The sequence below is a fragment of the Misgurnus anguillicaudatus genome, chromosome 2, assembly GCF_027580225.2.
Source record: "Misgurnus anguillicaudatus chromosome 2, ASM2758022v2, whole genome shotgun sequence".
NCBI classification, from domain to species: domain Eukaryota; kingdom Metazoa; phylum Chordata; class Actinopteri; order Cypriniformes; family Cobitidae; genus Misgurnus; species Misgurnus anguillicaudatus.
Genome location: NC_073338.2, coordinates 11,370,488 through 11,396,167, shown reverse-complemented (window position 1 = coordinate 11,396,167; position 25,680 = coordinate 11,370,488). Strand labels below are relative to the sequence as shown.

The following is a 25,680-nucleotide window of genomic DNA, read 5'->3' as shown; positions in this document are numbered from 1 at the left end:
TGAATTGTTTTCAGTAAAAATATCTAAAAAATTTTAAATTAAGATGCTTTTTCTTGATGAGCAAAACGACCCAAGAAAATAGGTCTAGTTTTTAGACCAAAAATAAAATTTATGTAAGTGATTTTGTGCACTAAAACAAGCAAAAGTTGTAAACATTAAATTTAAGAAATATTTTTTTGCTTGTTTTATGCACACAATCACTTAAATTTGATATTTTTGTTCCAAAAACTAGACTTATTTTCTTGGGTCGTTTTGCAAATAAAAAAAGCATCTTAATTTAAGAATTTTTTTAATATTTTTCCTGAAAACAAGACAAAAATACTAAGAATTTTTTTTCTTGAAAATCATTTTTTGCAGTGTGTCATTCCACGACCCTTCAAATGCCCTACTGAACGATTTACCGTTGGTCGTTTGGCTGTTGCACAATTTTTATATCTGGCTTGTCAGGGCAAAGAAGTTTGATGTCCCATTTCTCATTAATTGACAACTTTTCAAACAAATCCTGTAATAAAAACTACACAATATATTACAATCGGGCTGATTTGTACCACTTGCGATGCTCACAACCTGGAAAATCAGCCGTATGTTGTCACGCAAACGAATGTGCACTTTGCTAACGCGGAATGATATATTGTCCGTAACGTAAAATCTAGAGTGACATATTAAAATCTGCCCATATGGCTCTCTATTAGGGTTCGCTGCATTTCCATTTTTCACCACAAATTTACATGGAGAAAATGTGGGGCACTGTTGAGCTCGGGAGGGCAGAGCAGAGGCAGGCTTTCTCCTCGGTCTATACCTACAGTAGCCAACCGAGCCTTGCACTTAATTTCCAAACATATTCATCTCACATTACGACTTAAAATAGTCTAGAAACGCTGAAAATATTTGTTGAAAAATATTACGAGTTAACAGTTTGGATTTAATTAAAGTTCTACATTTTCAAAATTGGGGCAAGTTGATACCTAAATTCCTGAGCTATGAAAGAGCAATAAAATATTTCTCTGGAAAGTCAGATGTACAGTATGTTGTGGGGCCATGACAATAAAGTGTTAGCGGATAATAAGCAGACAGTCTACCAATACTCAAATGACAGTTTGTTGAGATATAGGCAGGGGCGCCACTAGCAATTCTGGGCCCTATGAAAGAATATAAGGTTGGGCCCCCTACCACTCCCATTTTGCCCCAAAAATACAAGCCAACCTAGTTGTCTAAAATCTTTGTCTGAGCAATTTAATAATGCATACCTATAACGTATTGTTTTTGATCACTATAATCAGTGTGTAGTCAGAAAACAACCATGTCTGTGGCCATAAGATGATTCATTATGCAAATGTAAATTTAATAGAAAAATACATTACAGTAATAATCAAATATTCAGAGAAAATGCAACATTCTTACACAAAGATTAAATATACATAATACGGTGTATGAACCTTAACCCAAAAACCTTTAACTTCATCTACTAGATAATTGTGAGCCTGCCAGTGAAAAATCAGCTGAAGTATTAATTTTTACTAATAAAAATTTTCTTTGGGGGCCCCAAAATTGCGTGAGCCTAGAATCGTCCTAACTTTCCCCCATTAGTTGCGCCCCTGGATTTAGGTGCAACGTTCTTTATAGTCCAGTGTTTCTCAACCATGGGGCCGGGGACCACTGGGGCCCCAGTAAACGTAAAAAGGGGCCCTCAAGATGACATAAAAGTATTCCAACATGATCTCACGGAAGATCGTGTTAGTCACAAAAAATTTATTGATTTATTTGTGTCCATGGCATGAAATTCAGTTTTTTTACGTGACTTGAGCACGAATGCCTTTTTCGTTGCCACACGCACAATTGTCTATAAATAATTTTTCGTGTCCGTGGCAGAACTTTTTTTATGTCATTTTATGTATTGGTTTCTACATGTTTTTCTTCTGCTTTTAAAACTATTCTTCCCTGAAGTTGGGGTTAGAGGCGGGGATTGGGTTAGGATGTCTAAAAATGTAACAGAAAGTGATTCTATCCCCAACCCCAAGTGACAATGGTAAGAATACAGAAAAAACTATGAGAAAACAATACAAATGACACGAAAAAGTTTTTTTTCTAGAAATTCGTGCAAGTGACACGAAAAAGACATTCGTGCTCAAGACACAAAAAAAGCTGAATTTCGTGCCATGGACACAAATAAATAAATAAAATATTTCGTGACTATAACACGATTTTCCGTGAGATCAGTCTGAATTATTAAGAATAGGAAAATAAGCTAAATCTACTAAAATCAGCATAATAAGTGTTTGGATATTTACATATACGTTCTGTCTAGTTATGCCAAGCTCTTGTATACTTTATTGGGTAAAAATTATGAGTGGGTGGGCCTTCAAATTTTGTAGTTGACAGTATGGGGGCCTTGAATTGGAAAAGGTTGAGAACCCCTCTTATATTGTCAAAATAAAGCAATACCCTTACAATATTCACAAATGGCTTTATCATTAGTGACTTTTTTGTAAAAATTACAGTCTACCGTGCCACTGTATCTTCTTCTACTGGGTTGTATGATGTATATGATTGTTTCCAGTGAAGCGGATGGTAAACTAGGATGATGGTTCGCTGTTCTTCCACCTGTAAATGAGGCTTTTTGTTGCCACAGAGATGACAGCTCGTGCTTGTCAGCTGTTTTAATTATCACATTATCAGCGTTTAAAGGCAGTGTGACAAGCCGAGTTGCTAATGAAGGTGCTGGAACTCTCACGATGAGAAACAGAGACTCCTGGCAGAATCACAGGTGACACACTGGTGGTCTTATATCCAGAGATGCTGGTGGCACAGAGATTCGTACAGTACAAAGCGAAGCGAAGAAAGTGTTAGAAAAGAAGTCTGCGTCTCTCTCTATACCTCTTACTCGAAGTAAAACTGAGCTTTGTGAAACTTTTATCCACAGATGTTTCTGACTGTGGCATCAACTAACACCTACACTTACAGTAACCGACGGTGTTGTGAGACGCACCCTCACCTTGAATTTCATAATCACACCTTCGCCGTGGCGCAAAACGCAAAAATCAACATGATTTCCAACGCGCGCGCGTCATACACAAAACTTCACATCAAAACAGGCGAACTAAACATCTGCTGAATTTCAGATTTCTTGTTTACGGTGGAAGTTTCTTCTTTCAGATCCAACGGCTACGTGGTCGTAATATCAAACAAGCTGCCTCGAAATTAACAGCTGTTCTCTGAAATTAAGCGAAGAATAAAGAGAAACATCAATTCTCAACATTTTGACATTATTTGCTTACCCTCATTGTGGTTTGAAACCCGTGTGATGTTATATCATCTGTGGGAGACGACCAAAGATAGACAGTAATTAAAGTACGGGAAGACTAGAGGCATTTAAGGTAGAAAAGGACTATAAAAATACCATAAAATACTGTATACTTCTCATCTACTATATTGTAAGTCATTTGAAACAAATTCAATAGCTTAGAGAGACCAAATTGTATTACATTTTATGTCACTATCATCATCAAACAAAATCCTATACAATAATTGTCATTTTGAAACAAAAGCAAGCCTGCATTGTTTACACGTTTCAAAGGGTATAAGCCTACAAATGACTTGTTAATAGTCTGCATAGAGGTGACATTGAAAAAATGACACTATACGTATATGAAGGTCACCCAAAAACATCATTTTCTCCTCCTCATGTTGTTTTAAACCTATATGAATTTCTTTTCTCTGATGAACACAAAAAAAGATATTTTGATAAGCACACAGCAGATGTTATCATTGACTTCCATACTAGAAAAACAAACATTATATATGTATTGTGATAAATGATAAAGAAGATATTTTGATAAATGATGGTAAGCACACAGTTGATGGTACCAATTTCATCGTATTTGTTTTTCCTACTATGGAAGTCAATGGTTACAATCAGCTGTATATCTTCTTTTGTGTTCATCAGAGAAAAGAAATTCATACAGTTTTAAAACAACATGAGGATGAGAAAATAATGACAGATTTTCATTTTCACAAGTATACCCCAAACTATCAGTTCATACCCTAATATATAAGTTTTACCTGTGGTTGGCCGGTAGAGGCACTTATTTAGTAAACGCCTCTATTGGTCATATTTGAGGGAATGGACAAATGACCAGAACAGTCGTATGGGTTGGAGGATATGTTATCAAAATATTTTCTTTTGTGTTCATTAGAAAATAAAGAAATACGTACAGGTTTAGCTCAACATGAGGATGAGAAAATGATGAAAGAAATTTTCATTTTTGTGTGGAATGTCCCTTTAAGTTTATAAATCTTTCCCTCTATGGTGGGTATGGGTTTATCCAGTTTTATCCTATTTTCTTTATATGTGGGTGATTATATATTTGCAGGTAGACCTACATTTGGTGTCCAAAGTGTTTTTTTTTTTTAAGAGTGTGTGTTTCTCGGTGTATGACTGTCAGTTCTGTTACATACTGTCAACACTGTTACTCTACATTGGTACACTTACTTAATATTTTGGTCTTGTTTTCAGTACAAATATCTAAACATTATTAATACACTGCAAAAAATGATTTTTAAGAAAAAAAAATCTGTTTCAGTAAAAATATCTATAAATTCTTGAATTAAGATGCTTTTTCTTGAGCAAAACGATCCAAGAAAATAGTTTTAGTCTATAAAATAGTCTAGTTTTTAGACCAAAAATATCAAATTTAAGTGATTTTGTGCATAAAACAAGCAAAAAAATCTGACAATGGGGTAACCTAACTTTTCTTGAATTTAGTGTTTAAGAAAAATGTTCAAGATTTTTTTGCTTACCCCATTGGCAGATGTTTTATGCACAAAATCACTTAAATTTGATATTTTTGGTCTAAAGAAAAAATGTAAGAATTGTTTGATATTTTTAGTGAAAAGAAGAAAAAGCATCTCAATTTAAGAATTTTTTGATATTTTTAGTGAAAAGAAGACAAAAATACTAAAAAAAAGTTTTCTTGAAAATAATTTTTTGCAATGTAAGGATGCCTTTTTTTGATGAGCAAAATGCCCATGAAATAAGTCTAGTTTTTAGACAAATATATATATATAATTTAATTGGATTTGTGCATAAAACAAGCAAAGAAAATCTGACAATGGGGTGAGAAAATTTTCTTGAATTATGTGTTTAAGAAAAAGTAAACTTAATTTCTGAAATTGTTTTCTTACCCCACTGGCAGATTTGTTTGCTTGTTCACTTAAATTTTATATTTTTTTGTCTAAAATCTAGACTTATTTTCTTTGCTCATCAAGAAAATAAATTTTGATTTAAGAATTATTAGATATTTGTACTGTAAACAAGACAAAAATACTAATAAAGAAAGTAATTTTTTGCAGTGACAGGTTATATATTTTAGTTTTATTATTTGGTTTGAAGCTCATTAATCACAATTATGTTACAGGCCGTAACAATATAATATTTTCTTTGAAAGGTGTCTTGCAAAGCTGAAAATCGTGATTTCCTTTTGTCCGAATCAGTCAGGGTCAATTCTGTTACTGTCATACACTGTTACCATGGTAGAGTAACAGTGTTGACAGTATGTAACAGAACTGACAGTCATACAGAGAGAAACTGGAGAGACACTTTTTACAGAAAATATTAAATTGTTATGGCTTGTAACATCTTGTGATCCATGATGATGAGTTCCAAATAATTAAAATATAACCAAATGTATGTGCAATTGCACTGTATATTCCCCCATATATCATATGTGTTATAAAATACAAGTGAGACGATAACAGTGATGTGGTGGCTTGGCCGTACAGCGCAGTCTCACGCAGAGGGACGTGCAGGTTGGCCGAGCTGTTGACTGTTATTCTGAAGTGATTAGAGGACTTTGGGTCTCAGAACCACCGTCTACAGCTGTGCTGTTTCTACCAATTACATGGCCCATATGCCAGCAGACTGCACCGTCCAGGTGGAACCTCAGATGGAAGAGAAGGTGCGAGGAGAACACACCGATGGTCACACACAAACACAACTCCTACACAAACACATATGTGTTTTATTTCCTGCAAGACACACGTGGCGTGTTAAATACAGAAAGGTCGATCCTTTACGTGTGTAATTCAATTAAGTAGAAGGATCCAAGCAGGAAGTTTGATGCTCACATTATGTCCATAAATCATAGAAAAAACATGTTTAAAATATTCAGTGACACCTAAAAACACAGAAGGAGATAGACGGTTAATTGACATGAAATCTGAAATCATTAATAATTTATTTGTTTTATTAAAGAGTTTTGAGGAAAGAGTTTATATGTTGTGCTTCAGGATAAATATCACACCGTAACAGGTGCATGTTTAAAAGCAATAACAGGAAAATATCACTGCATAACTGTTGAGTTAAAGATGACATCATTTCCTTTCACAAAAGAAATATCATATCATACATTTTACCTGATGTTCATTTTATTGCTTAAACCATGAATTGTACTTATTTGTGACTGATTTTAAACATTACAGTGACCTTGCAATAAAACCTATTTCATTAAATTGCAATTTAAGAGAATCATAAACAATACATGGAAATGTGACTTTATTGTTTTTTTTAATGCCAAAAATCATTAGGATATTAAGTAAATATAATGTTCCATGAAGATATTTTGTAAATTTCCTACTGTAAATATATCAACAAATGTATTTATTAGGGCTGTCAAAAGATTAATTGCGATTAATTACATACAGAATAAAAGTTTTTTGCATAATTTATGTGTGCGCACTGTGTGTAATTATATATATATATGTATCTACTGTATGTATGTATATGTGTATGTGCTCATTTATATAAACATAATCTATACACACAGTACACACACATATATATTATGCAGACACAAACTTTTATTTTACAAACTTTTGACAGCCCTAGTATTATAATTTCTATCATTAATAATATGTGTTGCTATGGACTTCATTTGGAAAACTTTAAAGGCAATTTTCTCAATATTTTGATTTTTTGCACACTCAGATTGTACACTGTAAACTGTGTTTCTGTGCCTTAGTAGATTTAACTAAATAAAATGAGTAAACTGTGTTACAATTTTTTAATATTTATTTTTTTAATCAAAACATGAGTTAAAATAACATAATAATTTGAATAATTTGAGTAATTCTAAATGATCACATCATTGAGTAAATTCAACTTTATTTTATCATGTATAATCCACTTAAATTTGTAAAAAGGGAAATTAACTTAATAATAAAACATAACTAACTAGGCAGTGGACTCGTAGATCCCAGCATGCTTTGCACGGGACTGCATTTGGAGAGTATAATTTGAATTTAAACTCTATTTTATGTGTTTTTAACTAAAAAGAAAGACTTGTTAGTTTTTAATGTTTATTTATCTTCGAGATTTGGAAGAGTTTCGGTTTATTCTTTTGAGTTTTGTAGTTACCATTGTTCAAAAGGCTGGTGCATGTGCATAGACGGCATACTGAAGTATGTCGCGCTTTACAGCTGCCCAAAACGAAATTGGGTGGGCACATTGATTGAATAAACAATTCATGCCCTCATCTCACAGAAATATGAAGTCTAAATCAATACTTATGGAAACAACAACAAACCATAAAAAGTTACATGTACCAAGAAAAGTAAATTCAACTAACAGAGTAATACTAGAACTATTAGTTAACTCAACTTAATTTTGTTGCATTTGTATTAAGTAATATTACAGTGTTTATTATACTTAAAAAAGGTTGCAAGTTTACTCAACCTAAAACTTCCCATGCAATCACTTGCCTCACTTTTTATAAGTTAGATCTAGATATTACTTTTGCCAAATATTGTCCTCTCCTAACAAAACATACATCGATCAAAGCTTATTTATTCAGCTTTTAGATACATTTAAATAAATTTATCCGTTTGTGGCCCTGTATCTAAAAGAAACATCATTATTCTAAAAATATTTTGTGTAACCACAATATGGTTGTATGTGTTAATATCAGTAAATGCATTAGCTAACATGAACTAACAATGAGCAATATTTTCTTTTTTTTTAGCATTTATTAATCTTTATTAAAGGGACAGTTTTCACAAAAAAATGAAAATTCCAACCAATCTTTCAACCCATACGATTGTTTTGGTTGTTTGTCCATTATCCCAAATATGACCAAAAGAGGAGTTACTAAATTAGCACTTCTACCGAAAATGTCATATATTGGGGTATAATTTTGCAATGATGACCTATATTGGGATATGATTTTCAATTTAAACCATTAGGATTGATTTTATTATTATTACACATGACACTGTTTAGGCATTTAGGGCAAATAACGTACCCATTTATTTGTTTGAAACCAAATTGATTATTAACCCTCATTCACTTCAATAGTATTTTATCTTACTATGGAAGCCAATGGTGCTTCTGATTGGTTTGGTTACAAACATTCCTCAAAATGTCTTTATCTGTGCTTGTCAGAACAAAAACATTTATACAGGTTTGTAAAAACACGAGAGTGAGTAAACGTTGACAGATTTTTCATTTTGGGGTGAACTATCCCTTTAATGTTAGTTAATGTCAATATGATTGTTTATGTTAGTTCACTTTGCAATAACTACAAGTTTTGATTTTATAAATGTATTAGTAAATGCTGAAATTAACATGAACATGGATTAATAAATGCTTTATAACTTTTGTTCATTGTTAGTTCATGGTAGCTAATGCATGAATACAACCTTATTGTTAAGTGTTAACATATTAGTAGTTTTTTCTTTACTATAAAATGTATTTTATTAATTTTAATAAAGGTGAATGCTTACTGTCAGACTTTTTACTTCAGTGAATATTTCTCAGAGTGACAGTTTTTTTATTACTTAATGTATAAACAAATATCTACTGAATATTTCTATAATAATTATTTTACAAAACATGGTTAACTTTAAACTGTCAGGGGTGGTTTCCCAGACAGGGAATAGCTCAAGACAGGACTAGGCCCTAGTTTAATTAGGAAATATAACTAGTTTGAACAAACATGCCTTAAAAACATTACCTGTGTGCATTTTGAGGCAAAACAAAGGGCACTGATGTATTTTAAGATATGTCAGTGCAAGTTGCTTTCAGTTTGGACAGTTATTACATTTATATTACACTTACATTTATTTTAGTCTAGGACTAGTCTAATCCCTGTCCGGGAAACTGCACCTCAGTGTCTGAGATGACAAACGTGTTCACAAACGTGTGACTTTTGTGACTGAAATTTTAAAGACAATGCAAACCATTATGACAGAAAGTTTAACAGTAAAATTTTAATTTACCAACAACGACCAATTAAAATTCTAGCATCTTGCATGACTCATAAAAGCAGAAGGAAGACAACAACTAGATCTGAAACCAGAGCTCAAATCTCCATTTTAGCAAGTTACCTGCACCCCACACTAAAACACTAAACATAGACGCCCGTATGTGAGATGTGACCCTCATGTTGTATGCGTGACATACTTCTTTTTAGGTTCACAAAGTACAGGTTTACAGAATGAATCATTCATTGCATTTGATTTGCAGCCTCTTACCATAATGTACCAGTGGAGTTTTTAATGTTTACCCAATAGCTGTTACAAAAATGGGACTTTTTTGGTGACCTTCTTACAATCTGTGATTTTTATAAATTTTGATGACAGTTTCATGCTTTTTTTTAAGGTTAAATGTTCCCGTTTCTTCATAATGAGACCTTTGGGCCGTTCTCAACAGCTCAATAATCTGAACTCTTCATATCAGGTTGTCTGTATTGGCAGGCTCTTCCTCTCAGCTCTCCTGTTTCTGATTCAATGCCAGTAAATTATGCAGGCTGTGTGTATGCATTGTTGCTGTAGTGTTGGTTTGGATCAGGAAATGCTGTTTCATCACTGCTTGGTCTCGGTCCAAACACTGACATCAGCTGTCAGTCAGAAAAGGGGGTCTGTGCTTTTGTTTGCCGAATCTCTCGGGACTGTGGCTCATCTGACAAGATTGTGAATGAATATAGCTTCTTGCGTTCGTATACTCATACCTGTAAGCGTGTGCGTGAATACAATTTATTACTGTAATAACTTCAAATTGATAAATTTATTTATTTAAACTAGATTTGTTGTAGTGAGGTTGTAAGTTTTAGTCCAGTGTAAATAAAACACACGAAAGCAAACTGAAAAAAAAAATAATTGATTTTGATTTTATGCCGCAGTTTCATTGGTATTGGACACTAATGGGAGGTTTCCTGGACAGGGCTTATCCTAGTCCCAGACTAAAACGAATGTTTGAGGTGTTTAAAACAATTTGCACTGACATATGTCTTAAAATATATCAGTACCATTGTTTTGTCTCAAGATGCACACCAGTATTGTTTTTTGTAATGTATGTTTGTAAAAACTACAAACTAAGGTTTAGTCCTAGATTAATCTAAACCCTGTCTGGGAAACTCCCCCTAAGGTATTATGTAACCATTTTTATTTCTGTTGAAACAACATTAGTCTTTGATCTGTTTTGTACACTATCAGAAACATACAAATGTAAAATGGTCCTAAGCCGTCACTGGGGCAGTACCCTTAAAATGTCTTAATATTATAATTAGGTACAGATATGTAGTGTATTTGGTACCAATATGTACCTTTGAGGTACTCTAGTAACAGCACGGGACCATATTTAAAAAAACATTTTTGTTAATGACTACCGAGCACCTAAGGTGACATTGAAGTAAAAAAATCTAAAGTTTAGTTTTATGTGCTCACGTGAAACTTTCATGTGCTCACGCAAAACCTTCATGTGCAGAATTTGAAAGTTTAGAAACTTTCGCGTGCTCACATGAAACTATGGTGCGCGCACGTGAAAGCGAAACTTTCACATGAGCAAGCAAAACTTTCACGTGAGCACGCTAAAATTTCACGCGAGCACGCTAAAGTTTCACGCGTGCACGCTAAAGTTTCACGCGCGCACGCTAAAGTTTCATGTGCGCGCGAGATAGTCTTACATGCGTGCGGGAAACTAAACTAGACAGCTCCACGTGCGCACTCTAAAGTTTCAGGCGCGCACTCGACAGTCCCACGCGCTCACGCGATAGTTTCGCTTGCCCACGTGAAACTAAACTATGGCGTGCGCACGTGAAACCACGGCGCACACACGTGAAACCATCGCGTCAAAAGTTTCAGGTGCGCACCCGACAGCCCCACGCGCTCAAGCGATAGTCTTACATGCGCGCGGGAAACCAAACTCGATAGTTTTACGTGCGTACTCTAAAGTTTCAGGTGCGCACTCGATAGTTTCACGTGCTCACGCGATACTATGGCGCACACGTGAAACTATCGCGTGCGCATGTGAAAGCAAAGTTTCATGTGAGCATGCGATAGTTTCATGTGCGCGCACCATAGTTTTACGTGCCGGCTCGAAACTTAAGTCGATAGTTGCACATGCGCACTCGATAGTTTCACGTGCTCATGCGATAGTTTCACGTGCGCGCATGATAGTTTTACGTGCGGGCGCGAAACTAAACTCGATAGTTTCGCATGCTCATACGATCGTTTCACGTGCTTACGCGATAGTTTCACGTGCTCACGCGATAGATTCACGTGCTCACGCGATAGTTTCACGTGCTCACACGAAACTAAACTTTATTTAATTTTTGCTCCATGTCCCTTTAGGGGCTCCGTAAATGACAGTGTAGTGTTTACTGAGAATTTAGTCATGTGTATTAGTTTATTAGTTTTATTAGCTAATCACATGACTTATGGCTTATACTCTTTCATCACTTAAACTCAGAGCTCATGCTGTCTATTAAAAGCTTTATAAATTAACAACACATTTCTCTATTAAAGGTGCAGTGTGTAGATTTCAGCGGCATCTAGTGGTGGGATTGCAAATTGCAACCAAAGGCTCGATCCACCGTTCTCATGACAAAATGTCATTGACTAAGACAACGTATTGATGAAACGTCATTTGTAGTGCAGTTTGTCTGTTAAGGGCTACTGTAGAAACATGACGGCGACTTCCGTGTAAGAAGACCCGAGGTGTAAATAAAAACGGCAATAAAAACAATACAGTTCATAATGTAAGGTCTTTATACACCACTGATAATACAGTTATGAATATTATATTGCATTTCTGTCAAGAGATCCTTTTTAAAGTTACACACTGCACCTTTAAGTTTCTCTATAAAGTAAATTATTTGTCTTTTTACTTTCAGAACCCTGTACGCAAATAAATTCAAGTAAAAATACCAATAAATCTGTTTGCAAATATCAGAATGATGTAATTACATTAAATCTTAAATTGCAAAAAAGTAAATACAAAAATTTGATAATTTTGATTGCAAGCAACACATTACAAATTAGTTTATTATATAAATGACTTAATGTTATTTTAAATAATAAGTCCTTTATTACTTCTATATTTTCATTAAAAACATAATTTATTGCCAGAAAAACAATATCACAGGAACCTTCCAGGCAACACTAAATTTAACACCTTTGTTTCTTCAATATTCTCCAGATATATAACACAGCATATGGCCTGTTGCTACGGTGACTCGCTCTTCATTATAATATTTCTATTGGAAACTTGGGTTTCAATGCAGTGACCTTTAGTGTGAAACCAGAGCGACTGTGAAACACTGAAGGGCTATATTCACTTCTCACATTTGAGTTACAATATGCTCAGATAAAGCTGTTAAGTCTTAATGAAGAAAGAGTATTTGTGTTACTGTACTCGTGTGTGTGTTTATGGACGTGCTTTAGACTGCGTCTGTGAAATAAATATGATACGCAGACGACTTACACACCGAACATCGTGACATACATCATGTCCTATATAACACCCGTAAAGGTGGATTAGGATCTTTGAACACAGATGTGCACACACGCCTTGATGTCAAGATTATTATTTTTGCTTCCGCGTGTTTTCCGTGTGAACTGAAAATGGTGCAAGTGAGGTGTTAGTGGAGTTGTCTTTGAGCTGTTTTTATGTATGAAACGTGCAATTTTAAATTGAAGTCTGGGATGTAAAAAGCAGATGGCGGTTGATGTGTGAAGAGGTTTGTTGATTTCATTTAAGTGCAGCATGTTTGATATTAAGATTTAGGATACATCCACCCAGCACGCATGCATTTATACTCAAACGTGCAGAAAAATAAAGATCCTATAGGGTTCTTCATAGCAACGCCATCATTACAGTTCTCCAATGAACCATTTTCACTATAAAAAACCTTTCTGTGGATGTTAAAGGTTCATTGTACAGCCTGACAACATGTTTACATGACAAATCTCTTTAGCTACTTTGCAAACAATTTACATGAAATGACACATCTGTTTTTTAGTTTTTGTAGCTTTTGTAGTTGCTGGCTCAGTAACAAAATATGGTTTGACAAGATGAGAAATTCAAAAATCATTAAGAAATAAACTTTAAAAGCATGCATTAGGTTTATTTCAATGCACATTGTGTATTTATATTAATTTTATGCAATAAAAATTACATTTGCACCATTTTTATGTTAAGACTGAATGGACCTGAAAATGTCAAATGGTGTAATCGCCAATTGCGCCAAGGAATGAAAAATATTAAATATTTTATACACCTTGATGGCATGTAAGCGTAATCATAAAAAATTCAAAAATCTTAAAAAAAATTGTTTTTAAAGCACGCATCAGGTTTATTTCAATGCACAAAGTGCATTAAAATTACATTTGCACCATTTTTATGAAAGTTAAGACTGAATGGACCTGAAAATGTCAAATGGTGTAACCGCCAATTGCGCCAAAGAATGAAAAATATTAAATATTTTATACACCTTGATGGCATGTAAGCGTAATCATAAAAATAAAAAAATCTTAAAAAAATTGTTTTTAAAGCACGCATCAGGTTTATTTCAATGCACATAAGTGTATTGATGTTTATTCTATGCAATAAAAAATTACATTTGCACCATTTTTATGAAAGTTAAGATTGAATTGACCTGAAAATGTCAAATGGTGTAACCGCCAATTGCGCCAAAGAATGAAAAATATTAAATATTTTATACACCTTGATGGCATTTAAGTGTAATCATAATTTTTTTTTAAATAATTTCAAAATATAATTTTATTAGTTATTACTAAATGTAAATATTAATGCGTTTTTAATATTTGTTCTGACATATGCTGAAAACAGCTCTGTTTTCTAAATAATCTTTGAATCATGATGTAAACATTTATACAAAAAATCATATTACACTAAACTAGATGATATTATTTTATTTCACATTTTTTATAAATATATATTTTCATTTTTTTTTTTTAAATCTTACACTAAGTTACACCAATTGACACAGACTGGTTACACCACACTGACATTTTTCCAACTATCCCCCAAATATTCTTTTAAAATGAAATAAAACCAGAAATTTTAGACTTGGTCCTCAAAAAAGAGAATGTATGCAAGTAATCTGCACATTTATTTTGAAATTTTAACCCTTTGACATTCAATTGAACCATACGGACACAAAAATTAACGTCACTTCACTGACCCTTCTACTGAGATAATTATTTCAATAGAAATGAAAATGTTGTCATCGTTTTCTCATCCTCATGTTGTCATGAGTTTTCTTTTTGTGTTGAACACAAAAAAAGATATTTTGATAAATGATGGTAAGCACACAGCTGCTGTAATCATTGACTTTCATAGTAGAAAAAACAAATACTATGGAATTCAAAGTAATATCATTTATCAAAATATATTTTGTATAATTTATCGAAATATATTTTTCATTATATATCACGATTTTCCAAAAGTATTTGTTTTTCCCACTATGGAAGTCAATAGCAGCTGTGTGCTTGCCATCATTTGCCAAAATATCTTCTTTTCTGCTCATCCAAATAAAAAAACTCAAACATGAGGGTGAGGAAATTATGATTTTTTATTTTTGGGTGAACTATCCCTTTAAACCAAACCATAATGCAAATCTGTCTTAGTTTTTTATTAAGACATTTATGAAGCTGTTTAGCTCATGAGACTTGATAACTTCTCCCCACAATGTAGCGTATTTGAGATTTTATTAACTGGTCCTCACAAAACCCAAAAACATCATAAAGATGTTCATACTCATTCCCTTACATTTGTTTTCATTATAACAGTGACATCTAGTGGCAGATCGTTGCACAGGCCTTTCTCGAATTTTAAGTCTTTAATATTGGCCTGCTGTCACTAACATGCAATTTGTCTATTTGTCCTATTATTCCCAGGCACACATGAAGCAAAATAAAAGACTGGATATCTGATATAATCCATCTTAATGACTAAACAATGTGCCAGTTTAATATTTCATCATTCATTTCCAGTACTGGGAACTGCTTCCATTATAAATGTACTGTAAACTCTTTTCATTTGTTTATACACCATGAAGACAGAATTAATGCCGGTGGAAATAAACAGCAGAATAAACACGTGACAACACGCACCAGTGCCAAAAACAGCAGCACACTTGTTCTGAGCCCTTTAAGTTCATGTTTATTGGTGTGTCTCTCTCTGTCTGCTTCAAAACAGAAATCATGGAGACCGAAAGATCACACGAAAGATCACAGTGTCAACTTTTACAAACTGATCATGATCTGCTCATACACACGCACACACACACACGCACACACGCACGCACGCACGCACGCATGCTGTCACACACACTCAACTCAATATAACAGATATCGAGTCTTAAGTCACAGGAAGAAATATAGTGAAAAAAACAAAATATAGTGACTTGTGGAATAAAGTAAATGTTTCATTTCAATCTGTATCTTCATCTGCTGCCATTTTATCAGGGAAAATAACAAAGTTGATCATTTTATTGGTAAAAAAAAAACTGTTTAAGTTTAACAAAGAATCTGACATGATTGTAACACAATTCAGAAGTTAAACATTTACTTTATACTCGACAGCAGATTGCGAGATTAATCTGTCACACATCTAATCATGCAACATACTTTCCTTAAATGAAAAAATAAAATGACAGATACGAATAAAATGTTTCCTTTTGACAGGAGACGTTCAGATCAACAGTTATAAACGCTTTTACATTATATTATTATATATGTTCATAAATCGCTTTATCTGCTTTACGAGAAAGTTTGTTTACTGTAACAGGTGAGATCGGTAAACTAGACTAAGAGTTATTTCAGTCACTAGGATTTCTTTTGTATGGTATTGCGAGATAAACACAGTGATATGGTTATGGTCTACACTGACAAGTATTTTTCGGTAGAAGAAAGATTACATCGAGAAAGAGGAAGGCATTTGTAGGCAAGCGAAACCAAGAGGTTGTTTCTATTGGACAGCTGAACATAAACATGCTTGAAATACTTCATACAGCTCTTCTCAAGTACAAAAGCTCTCAACTAAACGCCGATTTTCATTTACAGTAATAATACATACATATACACATTCAGGGTTTCATGTACACAACCTCTATTCTCAATCAATGTGCTGCAATGTTGGTCGTTCAATGTATATCTGCAGGGATACAACAGCACGTGTCTAGTAAAGCGCATTTAACAAAACATCACTGCATTCTCAGGCCAGAAAGCAGATCTGGATGAAAATTGAGAACTGATATTCACAGATTGTCCTATATGGTATATTTACTGATTGGGAAAGTTTCAGACAGTCATCGTAATATCAACGTCCCAATCAATATTTATATCTATTTACTATAGCATTTATAGGGATGCACCAACATATCGGCATATAATCGGGATTGGTGGATAAAAGCATTTTCTTACTATCGTTTTAAAAGAATTAGCCAATGATCAGGGAAGATTATATCGTGAACACAACAAAACTCATACTGTGTGATTATTTTCAATTGGGTCACAATGACAATACAGTTGCAAATTGTACATTCTGGGATTTCAGGATTTCATGACATAATCATTTGATACATGGATTAAAAATCAAAACTATCTGTATCTAGGCCTAACCAAATATCTGTAGTTGTACAGTTTTTCTCAGTCGCTCTGGTGCACCTCTCACATCACTATTCACATTTGCACAACAGCTAGTTCAACCTCCAACATTTAGTCATTTGTTTACATCATAGTTGCAGTTTCTCATTTCTTCAAACGAATTGCAAATGCTTTTGGACATGCATCAATTGCTTTGCTTTCATACAATTCTCTGTTGTTTTATAATATTATCATTTGTTTATGTCATGTCAGTCAAAATTAACTATACTTGTGAATGCTGAATAGTCATTCCATATAAATCTAGTAGTCCTCATTTCATTGCTTGAGTCATTACACACAAACATGTTGAACTAGTTGTCAATATATATATTTTTTTCTTTTTTCAGAAATGTCTCCTAGATTGAACAATTTCTGAATTTATGTGGCCAGACAGAGAGGAAAGTCTGGATGTGCATGAATGATTACAGTACTATGTATGTTGTATGTTCAGTTCATATGTACTGCAATATTGTTTACAGTGTGCACAGCCAAAGGGAGTTTATGTTTGTTGTAAATAAGGGTGTATTTTTTCTTTTGCACAATGCTGTGAACAAATTCGAAATGCAAAGAGCATATTCAGTAAAAATGTGAAACATACATACAGTATTCAGTGTCTTGTACTCAGTTACCTCACTAAATACAGTAAGGTGTAACTTCACTGTATTTTTCAAATAGCTATGCAATATAAAGTGCTATCTTGAGTATTTTCAGGTAGTGTCACCAAGATCTGACTTTTTTGCATTGGAAAACATTTATAAAGTATACTTTCATAATGAAAACATGACTTTTGACTATCTTGTTCATAAACAATGCTGTCAGGACTTTTCATTTTGATGACACTGACACTTTGAAAACTTGCTTTTGTGAAATGAATTATCTATTTTGAGCAAGTGACATGCTTTTGCAGGTTATCAATTAGGATTTTCAGTTTGTACTAATTGTTTTGAGAACTGCATTAACTGTTGTGCAAATGTAAATAGTGTTGTGAGAAATGCACCAAAGCGACTGAGAAAAACTATAATATTTAGGTATGAACTGTTGTTTTCTACATGTACACATGGCATAAGAGTCATTTACAAGGTTGATCCGATTCATAAAGACATTAAAGAATTTATTTATATGTGATCCTTGACCACAAAACCACAAGGGTCAATGTTTAAAAAATTTAGATTTATAAATAAGCTTTACATTGATGTATTGTTTGTTAGGATAGGACAATATTTGAAGAGTTTGGTTCCAAAACGCAATAAATCCATTTTGACAAATTTCGGTAAAAACGTGTTTTCTATACCAAGAAAGTGACAAGATGAAAACCAGTATTTTCTGTTACAAACTTTCACATAGCATCTTTAGGTTATAAAAACATAAAAAATTCAAATCCATAACTTGATTTTCAAAGATTTATTATAAAAACGAATTATTTTTTCCACAAAATGCAATAAATCCATGACAGTTTTTTTATTTCAAAATGCTATAAATCTATTAAATCAATGTATAAATGTGCATTCATCTTTACCATTTTATATTTATTTAGTTGACTAGTGGTTAAAAATAAACATTAATGGCATTAACCAAAACACTTACTTTGTTATATCAAGAACACTGTCATTGCTGCGGTTGTACTTGACGTCGTCTCTTTACATTTTCACAGCGATCAGCTGTAAAATGTTTTGGTCCCGCTCGATTTTCGTTGACTTTGAGTAAAATAATGTAAAGTTTTTTTATAAGATCCTCTGGGGTCAATGTGTTAGCATGATGCTGTTGGGAGAACAAGTGCATCTCGCGGAAATTATTAGCTGTTGATGGCTTACGTTTCTTTCCCGTCACAGAAAACCATCACAGGTTTAGCGATGCAATTAAAGTATTATTTTGTTTTGTTTGTTGATCACGAAGTACAAAGTTGATGAGGAAAACTAGGACTCAGTGTACTCAGCGCGCCGCCATTGTTTGTTTACATTGCGTGACTGGTGGGCTGTAATATCAGGAATGGATTTATTGCGTTCTGTAAAAAAGGAGGAGTGGCGTTTGTCGTATTTTGGGAAAAAAGGGAGAAAATATGACAGAATATCACGGCGTATATTGGATTTTGCGTACAATTAAGAATTTACTTTTAACTACTGACCTGATATAATACTGATTTTGGCAGTAACTTATTTTTCAAAAATGTAAACTATTTAAAAATCTGGAGGGTGCAAAAAAATCAAAATATTGATAAATTCACTTTTAAATTTGTCCTTAGAAACATATATTACTAATGATAAATACATTTTGATATACAGTAGTACTGTGCAAAAGTCTTAAGCCATCATGCCACCATTAGATTTGTTGTTTTTGCAATTGTATATTGATCATATATAAATATTTCTCAGTCTCTTTATTAGAATACAACCAGAAAATAAATGAAATGTGTATGTAGTATTAAAAACAGTATAAAAGTATAAGCTGAAGTGTCAAGTATTTAGGCTAAACTCCACTTCCACTTGAACAATAGCAGGCAGCTGCAGGATCTCTTAAACCTAAATAAAATTAAATCCTAATTTATAATTCTAATCAAATGATTTCATGACTTCAGTCTCCTCAAAAAAGCTCAAGATGTGTTTCGTGCCAAGAGAGGTCACACTAAATACTGACTGATGCCTGAAGAAGACATTTAGATCTGAAAATTGAAACATTAAAACTTTGCTAATACTACAATGCTGGTGATGGTGGACTTTTGCACAGTACTGTATTTAGGGTACGGTAAAATATCTTCATGGAAAATGATCTTAACCCTTGTGCATTGTTCAAATTCACTACCCTTTCATCTTGTTCGGGACAAAAACATCCACTAAACTACACTAAAACGGCACAGTCAAAATGTATCAGAAGAATAGTTTTTCTAATTTTTTGCATAAATCTGTTAATCAACATCTGTCCTGATCAAAACTACAAAATGTTCACAAAAATTCCAGGATTTTAACTCTTTAATTGCCAAGCCCACAAATGATGTCACCGATTCGGGGAAAAACACACAAAAGAATGATTTTCAATATAAAAGACTGTGATAAAAATTAAAAAAATATCCAGTCCACAATCACTTTTTATACTCAAAATCAGTCATTTTGTGTGTGTTTTTCCCCAAATAAGTGACATCATTTATGAACTTGGCAATTAATGAGTTAAAATCCTGAAATTTTGTAAACATTTAGTAGTTTTGGTCAGTACTGAGGTTGATTAACAGATTTATGCAAAAAAATTAGAAGTGAATTTAGAAGTGAATTTGTAGTGAATTTTCCCAAAATTTGTGTCAATACAGTATATGGTAAACATCACGTGACCAAACCAAAAAACTGGGTTGATTGCTTCCGGTTGCCAGTGTGTGCTATTGTAGTTTGTTATTGTCATCATTAGTATTATTATTTGTGTTATGTTCTTTTTTATTCTGATATCTGAATGTATGTGAGAAGAAAATCCCTTTGTCAAAAGCTATAAAGTATAAAAAAGTTAGTACATTTTCTTTTACGTAGGTTTAAGATGTTAATGAGCATATCCACTGGACATGGATTATTTAGTTCCTTAAGGCTTTGTGTATGAAAACAGCACCATGTCAGCGTACAGCATACAGAACCGAAAGCAATCTACTATGTTTAACAGGAATATGGAAGTAAGTTGTGCATATACCCCAGATAAGATTTGTCACCAAAAATCATACCATTTGCTGAAACACAGAGAAAGTTGTGGCCAAATTAGACTCTAAAGCACTCCATAGTGGATGAAAACATTCCCAACAATAAATAAGGGTTAATATCCTAACGATTTTTGGAATAAAAATGTATAATCTTGAGCAATAGAAAGTATTGTTGGCTATTGCTACAAATATACCCGTGCTTATGACTTATGACTGGTTTTGTGGTCCAGGGTCACATATAGCCTAGTAGCCTTTCTGTCTTTTGTTTTAATAAAAAAGAAACCAAATTTCACAACTTTAATTGTTTCCATTAAGCAGAATGAGTCCTTCTCTATTTTTGCTGCCCTCTAAAGGATTATTAAAGAAAACTGCCTGTTGTACCCATCAGTCAAAACCTACATGAATCTTTCTAAAGTCAGGAGATAAAGGCTTTGAAGGAGATTGTGGCCGAACATGAAGCGATGCGATCATTAGCTATGTCCACTAGAGGGCGCTGTGTACCTGCAGAACCGAGCGTTCTCCTCCTTTACCTTGGAGCTTTCGCAGGACTCTACATCTGAATGTCAGACTTGAAACCCCATTAGGCAGTTTCTGGTAAAAACAGAATATGAGGAGATTTATTAGAGACTTTATGGCTACTGCATGTAGTTCTATAATAAACTAAAGCAAGTCTGTGATCCAGAAGGGATGTGTGCATGTTTACCATCAAGTGTTCTCTTCTCTTCATATGATGGTGATTCTGACTCTTGAGACACTTCACCTTTTGACAGACATAAGACAACATCACATCAAAAACACTGTTGCTTAATTGGTAGGGCTATCGCAAAGGTCATGGGTTTGATTCCCAAAGTACACGCATACATACTGATAAAAATGTATAGCTTGTATGTTGCTTTGGATAAAAGAAGATGACATGGTGTGAAACACACATGACACTAGCATACTATTACTAAAAACAGAATATCAATGTATATACTGTGCACCGTATTTTCTGTAAATATTAAGCGTACTACAACCAATTTGAATCGTTTACGACTGCATTGTCAATCTATTGAAAACCTATGATTGGCCAGCAGGGGGCAGTAAATGATAAATGTTAAACTTCAAAAACTAAACATCTGTCCTTTCTTTTGGTATAATATTATCTTCATGAATGTTAAGATTCTGCTAGTCTTCATTACTGTGGCTGAGAAGTGCAAAACAAAACAACAAATTAAATACACAAAAGCAAATCTTAAAACAAGTATACACAACAACAAATAAGTCAGAAAACACAATGACAAATTTACAAACCAGAAAAGGTAGGTACATTGCGTGAATGGAATAGTTACCGCTGATTGGATGACAACCTGTCCGTTTGCATGGAGAGGGCGGGGTTTATGACTTGTACCGCAGCCAGCCACCAGGGGGCGAACAAAGAGCCAGTGGCTTCACTTTTCAAGATGTATGAGGCACCACAGATATGTATAAGAAAGGCTAGATGTATCGTCCGCGCTTAATAACGTTAATAACGTTTGTAAGAAACCAAACCATTTGAAAATTGGTAGAAAATTAAGCAAGTTATGGTCATTTAAAAGTACCTGCACCATTAAAACACAATGCTACAAGTGAGCGAGCTGACTGAGACAAGATGGCCGCCAGATGATGACATTAGAAACTCCATCATAAGACACCTAGACTTTAATATACATATCTATGTAAGGCACACCCGCTTATCCCACAATTCTATGCGTGTGTGCAGGGAATGTGATTGGTTGAGCCTGGTCGAGTTAAAAAAACTAAACTTGGACTGCAGAACGATGGCTAAATTTGAACCCACAGTAAGGGCAATACAGAGTCTATTTACATGTGCACAGTGTGCTACCAGCTGTGCTGTACTGTACTTTAAAGGTACAGTAAAGGTTGTGCGTGTTGTGGCTTCACAAATGCTTTGCTGCATACTAGAGATGCGCGGATGGGCTTTTATTTCATCCGCAACCGCATCACAAAACTCATCATCCGTCCGCCATCCATCCGCACCAACGTTTCTGACCAGTTTTCAAAACCGCACCCGCCCGCCATCCGCTGACTGGGCGATGCAAGGCGCTGCTGATGACAGCCGCTGCTGATGACAGCCGCGAGACTAGAAAGCCCTAGAATATAAGCAGTGAACTCAGGCTATGTTTACATTAATGCGTTTATCCTTTAAAATGCGTTACTTTCGCTACGTTTACGCCTTTCATCTGCATCACCGTTTTCGACCCTCATAAACGGATTCGTTCGTCAACGCTGCAGACCCTGTTTTAGTTTAAGAAATCAGACGTTGCGCTGAGTGTAAATGTAGATGGAGTCTTATGTAAACAAACAGCTGGTGTTAACGTGACAGCGCATCATTTTCAAAGTAAAAATTATTTTATTCAGGTAAATGGAGGTTTGCAACGGAGGTTTTGACAAAAATAGTAAACATCTACCAACCAGCTATTATAAATGCTATATCGGATTGTTTTAACATGTATCATAATGTCTATTTTATATTTATGTTTGAGTATTGTTGGGTTTGAATATTGTTGTAATGTGTTTATGTTTTGTTTAATTTTAGTTCGCTTATTACGAAAGATAGACTGTAATTTTAAACGCCATATAGGGCGTTGTAAAGGCCAATATGAAGGGAGAATTGTAATGGGTCAGACATTATTTTCGAGTTTAATTTAAGTTTTGTTTTCTACTTTAAAATGAATTTCGTTTCAGATAATTTGTCTCATAATTTTAATCAATGTTTTGTTGATAAGTTTTGTGAATATACATTAATAAAAACAATAAACTCAACGTCATTAATATTTAATGCTCGTTTAGCTAGCGAAGGACGTGCACGGACCTCGCACACATTTAAAAATTAATGCAATAAGCATTTCTGTAGGCTAAAGCTATACTTCACCTCTTACTATGTTTGATTGAAGTTTGCATTTGCTGAAATTTAGTTCGTTTAGTACTGTTCACTTGAATGCTTTCTTTTTAAATCATAAAGACCAGTCTCCGATCGGCGCACATGACATGGGACAAAAATAAATAAATAGCCTAAATTAAACGCACAAATACATAGTCTGCCCTAGTGTCATCCTACTGATTTACCACTTTGTAAAACCTATTCCAGGCAACCCTTTTCTGACCTTTTATTTCCTTTGTTTTTAATTCTCATTTTTTTGAGTTTGCCACGTACCTCTTTCGCCGGCGTTGATAAGAGCTGTGTCAAAATGCGTCCTCATTTCTCTGCGCTGTTAATGATAGAACGAATGGATCCTTAACATGCCGAGGCTATCCCAAACAATTAAAACCTTTATTAAATAAAAGTGTATTTAGAAAACTTTTTCTTGTCACTGTTTTAGTATTATAAGTTATGTTTTGTGTTAATATTATTCTGTTTATGTTGCGTATATTTCTAAGGTTGATTATTTGATATACTGTTGTTGAATAGTTTAATCTACATCAATGTGTCATATTTTCTAAAATAAATTCATATTTTTCTGATTACATATTTATTTTAATGAGTCAGAAATGTCTCCGCTGTTTTTTGCTGACAGGCGCAATGGGCGCTACTGGGGGCGCGTGCAACAGGTGACCCAAATTATGGGTCCTCTGAAGGCTAGACCGTCTCATTTCAGTTCTCTTCGCGAACTTCTGAGCCTGCCACCTTGATAGACATAATGCTCACCTTTAAGGTCGTATGCTTTGAAGAACAAAGCTAATAACAAGCAGTCGATCCGCCACCCGCCCGAATTTAATTAAAATATTATTTTTCGTCACGTCATCCGCCCGATCCGCGGTTTATCCGCGGAGTCCGCGGCTGTAACCGCCAACCGCGCATCTCTACTGCATACCTCGGTTGTAACAAGTGGTTATTTCAGTCAAGTTGCTCTTCTATCAGCTTGAATCAGTCGGTTCATTCTCCTCTGACCTCTAACATCAACAAGACATTTTCGCCTACAGGAATGCCGCATACTAGATGTTTTTTTTTCCTTTTCACACCATTCTTTGTTAACCCTAGAAATGGTTGTGCGTGAAAATCCCAGTAACTGAGCAGATTGTGAAATACTCAGGCATCAACAAACATGCCACGCTCAAAATGGCTTAAATCACCTTTCTTTCCCATTCTAACATTCAGTTTGTAATTCAGGAGATTGTCTTGACCAGGACCACACCCCTATATGCATTGAAGCAACTGCCATGTGATTGGTTGATTAGATAATTGCATTAATGAGAAATTGAACAGGTGTTCCTAATAATCCTTTATGTGAGTGTATTTGTGTAATGCTTAATTTACCCCCCAGCTTTATGTATGTTTACTTTTTAATGTATTGTTGTGATATTTTGACTATGTCTACCTTGTTTATATGTAATAAAAAAAGATTTATTGTTTTATTTTCTAATTTGTTTTCTAATTTGTTATTTTGTCACTGGATTTGTTGTTGTGTTTTTCGACTTGGCATTTTGTTTTTAGATTTGCATTTGTGTTTTTAATTTGTTTCATTTTGCATTTCTCGGCCACTGTATCTTTATAAGACGACGTACCATTCTGTAATTTCTGTTCTTTCGTGTGCTCCTCTGATGGGTCGTTACGATGGAGACTTTCTTCTGGAGGTCCGGTCACTCCCCCCGGGTCGTCCTCAGCGACCCCGTCTTGTTTTGTTGCTGGAGGCTGTGGGTCTTTGTTTTGTTGGCTGTTTTCTGCTGTTGTCCCCTGCTGTTCTTCAGTCTCTCGTTTGGTTTTCTCTTCAGTTTCTGATATCAGACAGGCAGCGGGAGACTCATTATTTTCTGTTTACTCGCAATGCTTCAGTTAAGCAAGTATGCTATATCCATTTACACAAGCAGTGAAAGTTTGCAAAAGTTATGCACTTTTTAATACTATTTTTAACATTTAAAATAGTCAGAACTATGAAAAAATGAATCTAATTAAAGACAATTAGTGATAACGACATACAAAAACACATATTTGTTCATTTTCAAATAACTGTAGCCAGTCTCTGTCCATTATTATAGCTCTGCACACTAAACCAACCACATCCCTGGCATATCTTTTTAATGCATTCAACGTG

General features: G+C 34.3%; 1 protein-coding gene across 4 annotated transcripts in view; it reads right to left on the bottom strand.

The window, feature by feature from the left end:
- Nucleotides 1-15,816: 15,816 nt before the first annotated feature.
- The window catches only part of pde1cb (phosphodiesterase 1C, calmodulin-dependent b), a 155,145-nt gene continuing 145,281 nt past the window's right edge, over nucleotides 15,817-25,680 (bottom strand). For 3 of the 4 annotated variants that reach the window (XM_055201352.2, XM_073872745.1, XM_055201354.2), the window contains 3 exons: nucleotides 25,154-25,363; nucleotides 21,312-21,368; nucleotides 20,216-21,199 (listed from right to left, as the gene is read on the bottom strand). In XM_055201352.2, coding sequence (XP_055057327.2) covers nucleotides 21,189-21,199; nucleotides 21,312-21,368; nucleotides 25,154-25,363 — 278 coding nt within the window. In that variant the 3' untranslated portion in view covers nucleotides 20,216-21,188. Of the gene's footprint in view, nucleotides 16,451-20,215; nucleotides 21,200-21,311; nucleotides 21,369-25,153; nucleotides 25,364-25,680 lie in introns of those variants that run through there. The other variant, XR_012371928.1, reaches the window with a different exon arrangement.